This window comes from Lutra lutra, chromosome 9 (assembly GCF_902655055.1).
Source record: "Lutra lutra chromosome 9, mLutLut1.2, whole genome shotgun sequence".
NCBI classification, from domain to species: Eukaryota; Metazoa; Chordata; class Mammalia; order Carnivora; family Mustelidae; genus Lutra; species Lutra lutra.
The window spans coordinates 14,766,914-14,771,665 of NC_062286.1; the positions used below are offsets into that span (position 1 = coordinate 14,766,914).

The following is a 4,752-nucleotide window of genomic DNA, read 5'->3' on the forward strand; positions in this document are numbered from 1 at the left end:
ACCCGGCAATTGCACTACTGGGTATTTAATCCAAAGATACTGATGCAGTGAAAAGAAGGGCCATATGTACCCCAATGTTCATAGCAGCAATGTCCACAATTGCCAAACTGTGGAAAGAGCCAAGATGCCCTTCAACAGATGAATGAATGAAGAAGATGTGGTCCATATATACAATGGAATGCTACTCAGCCATCAGAAAGGATAACTACCCAGCTTTTGCATCACCGTGGATGGGACTGGAGGATATTATGCTGAGTGAAATAAGTCAAGCAGAGAAAGTCAACTATCATATGGTTTCACTTACTTGTGGAACATAAGGAATAATATGAAGGACAGTAGGAGAAGGAAAGGAAAAGTGAATCAGAGAAGAAAGGAAAAGTGACTCGGGGGAAATCGGAGGGGAAGATGAAATGAGAGACCATGGACTCTAAGAAACAAACTGAGGGTTTTGGAGGGGCGGGGGTGGTGAGATGGGTGAACTTGGTGGTGGGTATTAAGGAGGGCATGTGTTGCATGGAGCATTGGATGTTATATGTAAACAATGAGTCTTGGAACACTGCATCAAAAACTAATGATGTATTGTATGGTGATTAACACAACACAATGAAAATGAATGAATGAGTGGGAGGGAGGGAGGGAGAAAAATGGAAGGGAGGGAGAAAGAAAGAAGGAAAGGGAGGGAGGGAGGGAGGGAGGAAGGAAGAAAGAATTGGTTTTACATGAAAGACTCTGGCTAAAATTTATCATGAGAATGGAGGCAAGAGAAGAGTGAAGAGGCCGTGACAGCAGAGCTGATGGCAGCGTGGGCTTGAGGGGCAGTGATGGTAGTGGAGAGCAATGGGGATCTGAGCCCAGGGTTGTCATCAGCAGGCCAGCTAATGGATACATGTGCAGGATGGAAGGAAGCGCTTCCTCCTGAACATCAAGTGCTCAGTTCCTGAGGCTCCCAATGAAGCAGCTTCTCCTAGTTTCCTTCTATTTTGCAGATTTCTTCTTCTGCTCTCATTCTTTAATTATAGCCTGAATACCTTCCTTTACACCTCCTTTCCTCTAGAACTCCATTGTATTCTCCAGAATGCTTTGTTCTTTTTTCTCTCCCTTGTACATCTTCCCCCAGAGCACTTCTTTCTCTGCTACAATCCCCAGATTTGTAGTTCGAGCTCAGACCACTGTCCTGGTAACATCTCATTTCCTATTAGATATCACTGCTGGATCAGCCCCACAAATCCTCCAAACTCAACACATCTACTTCTCCTCAACCTCCTAAATTCCCTCAATGGTTTCATAACATGACGTTTCACCCAAGCATCCAAGCCAGAAGCCTGGGGGTTCTGCCAGAATTTTTTTCCCACCTCCTAACATCTAATCAGTCACAACATAATATCAATTTTACCCCTCAGTACCTTCCAGATCTTTCCTGGCATCTGTCCCCATTGTTTCTTCTTTAATTCAGATACTTGACTTCTCTGATATGGATTATTTCAAATATCCTAAGATTTCTCTCTCTCAGTTCTCTTCCAATGCAGTCTCTACCCTCACTGGGGAATGGTCCATATATCCATTCTTACGTTTCCTCTGCTGCAAAGTTCCATCAGCTCTATTGTGTCTGGAATAACATACAAGTGGCTTACAGGGCAAGCCAGACCATCTGTACCCCACTTGTAGCATGCATCTCATCTCCCACTACTTCTCGACACATATCGTATGCCCCAGTTATGCGGAATTATTTACATTCTCCAAATTTTCCATATTCCTCTATGCCTGAAGAGCTGGTTCAAGTATTTCCTCCTCTGAGAAGGCTTCTCCCATCCTCACAGATTCCATCAACTTACCTCATTTCAAAAACGTTATTTTGGACATTTCTCCTACATCATACTAGTTTCGTGCTGTGCAGAAAAAATTGTTTGATCATTGTCTTTCTTCTCATTTCTTCCCTTTTCTTCCTCTTTATTCTTTTTTATTTTGTCTTTATACAGCTCCCTTTGTTTCCCCCCATGGGCAACCAGGTGTTAACTCCATGTCTTAACCAGGCATCCAGGCTGCTACGCTGCTGTTAGTATGTTGCTTTTAACAGATTATTTATAATGTTCCAAGGTGAAAAGTACACCGCATTTTATCCATAATTCTCCAAGTAATGCACAATCAGAATGCCTTCTCCTCACTACCATAATAAGGTGGCAATGAACTTACTCAATGACGTTCTCTCTTCCGTAAATTGATTGTTCTTTGGCCTGCTAAGAGTGTACATACGGCCCGGCAACTGACCAAACACTAAGTCTCCTTTTTTAAATCAGACCTGCCATTTTTTTTCTTCATTCTGATTAATATATCATTAGCTGCTTCATGAAACCATCTTTTTTTTTTTTTTTTTTAAGGCTAGTTACCATTTTGAGTCTCCCAAGCTGATTCACTGGTTAGACTCAAGTTCTTGCACCTGCACAGCAATGACCCTGTAAGATATCTGTTCTCTGTTTGACATCTTTTTAATTTTATTAGTGGCTTATGGACAAAATCACTTGACTGAAACTTTTTCAAGTTTCAGTTATTTGGATCCACAAGAGCATTTTTTCCCCCCGGTTATAAATCAATGAACCCAGTCAAGATTAACTGCCTACACATGAGCTTCAAAAGATCCTCTATGGTCAGACAGAGTTGAAAGAAATACGTAATTCCATAACACACTAAATACAAGCTGATCAAAGTTATTGGAGCTGGTTACTTAATGCTGTACTTCCTCATTGTCATACAATCTGATTTCAAGTAGTTGAATCTAAAACATATATTACTAGATCCAAAAACTCCTCCTTTGGAAATAAAATCATCCTTTCTGTATCCTGACTGGTAAAAATGTGTATTTAGACAAAAATCTGTATTTAAACTAACCCCCAGGTTAAAAATTTCTGAACTTAATTTGTGAAATTCCATATGTTTTAGGAATTAAAACAAAAAGAAAAGAAACATAGCTAATGAACCATTTCAAATAAGAACAGTTCCCATACAGAATCGTCATGGAATCCTGGAAGTGAAAAGAATCATAAATCCTTAGGTATTATGTGTGTGTGTGTGTGTGTGTGTGTGTGTTGGGGGGGGTGTTCAAACCCTCAGAATTCTGAGGAGGTGCCAAGGGGCAGTCATGTGAGAGCTGAGACCCACTGGGTGGGTCTCAGTAAAGCAGCCTTCTTTAATCTGCTATATATATTTTTAAATTTTGTGTTTTTATGTAAGAGATGATTTGAAAAAAGTTTCCATTCCTTAAAAATAAATTGAAAGTCACTGATCTAGCCCAGTCTTCTACACAAATCAGTTCCTCCCATGACATCCTTGACAAGCAATAATCCGGTATCTGCTTGAACACCGCTATCACTGTGAGTTCACGATCTTGAAGCAGCTCATTTCCATATTGGATATCTCGAGTTCTCAGAAAGTATCTCCCTTCTAGAGCACCAAGTTTTACCTCCCCATAAGTTCTAGGCCATGCATGTCCTCGGGGATAACAAAGAATTTCTACTTGTTACCTCCCTCCTCCATGCCCCTTCAGAACAAGAAGTATGCTCTTTTCCATAATATACAATTTATTCACTCTCTCGGGGCTCAGACCTAGTTTGAGGCGACATGGCTAAACGCACCAAGAAAGTTGGAATCGTGGGCAAATACGGGACCCGTTATGGTGCCTCCCTCAGGAAGATGGTGAAGAAGATTGAGATAAGCCAGCACGCCAAGTACACTTGCTCCTTCTGTGGCAAAACCAAGATGAAAAGACGAGCTGTGGGGATCTGGCATTGTGGCTCCTGCATGAAAACCGTCGCTGGTGGCGCCTGGACCTACAACACCACTTCTGCTGTCACAGTAAAGTCTGCCATCAGAAGACTGAAGGAATTGAAAGACCAGTAGAAGCGCCACCGTTTGAAACATTACTAGCCTATAATAAATGGGTTAATTTATGTAACAAAATTATTTTGGCTTGTTAAATTTATTGATTAGATCTTTCAATTTATGTTGCATTAATTTTGCATTCTCAGAGAACTTGAAAATTAAAAATCCTTCTAATTTTTGTTGGAAAAAAATATATATACAATTTATTCACATTTAAGACTAACTTTCATCTTAAATCACATACTCATACATCTATTTCCTTTTTGCTGATTTCACTTAAATGCCTGCTTTGCTAAACAAAGACTGTAAACAAATATTTAGCATGTCTTTTACATGTAACACACAGAAACTGCCCTTTTAACAAAGTTCATCGATCCTTTCCCACCCTGACATCTCATTATAAATGCAGGTATCAAAACAACCCTGAATATGGTTTTGATACTACTCATGGCATGCACACTGTTTCAGTAATTAATGCAATTTGTAACACCATTCATTGCATCTGCTACTTTGGACAATTTAAACTGTAACTCTTCCACTAAGCAAGATGGAGAGAGCATGTCATTTCTGCTTTTCCTTCTTGAGATTGTTGCTTTTCAGAGGCACACACATCCACAGCCATCCCTATTTCTCACTCTGCTTTCATCACATAAACCTGAATTCCATTGCAAGTACTCCAAGTTTACGCTAAAATGCCAGTGTTTTAAGAATAGGGAAAGATTTGTATCACATTTTCCTCCTGTGATCTGAAAACATAATGGGTGCACATATATATTAAATATTTTCTTACAAATATCCAGGTTATGTTTACTGGCTAGACTTATACATCACACATGGGTATATTTCACTGTGCTATTTAATCAAGACATTAACATGAGT

At 39.9% G+C, this 4,752-nt stretch overlaps 1 protein-coding gene across 1 annotated transcript; it reads left to right on the top strand.

The window, feature by feature from the left end:
* The first annotated feature begins 3,592 nt into the window (after positions 1 to 3,592).
* LOC125109739 (60S ribosomal protein L37a) lies at positions 3,593 to 4,064 on the top strand. The gene has a single exon (XM_047746891.1). It carries the CDS (start codon positions 3,613 to 3,615, stop codon positions 3,889 to 3,891), a length of 279 nt encoding a protein of 92 aa, XP_047602847.1. The 5' UTR covers positions 3,593 to 3,612; the 3' UTR covers positions 3,892 to 4,064.
* Positions 4,065 to 4,752: the final 688 nt, after the last annotated feature.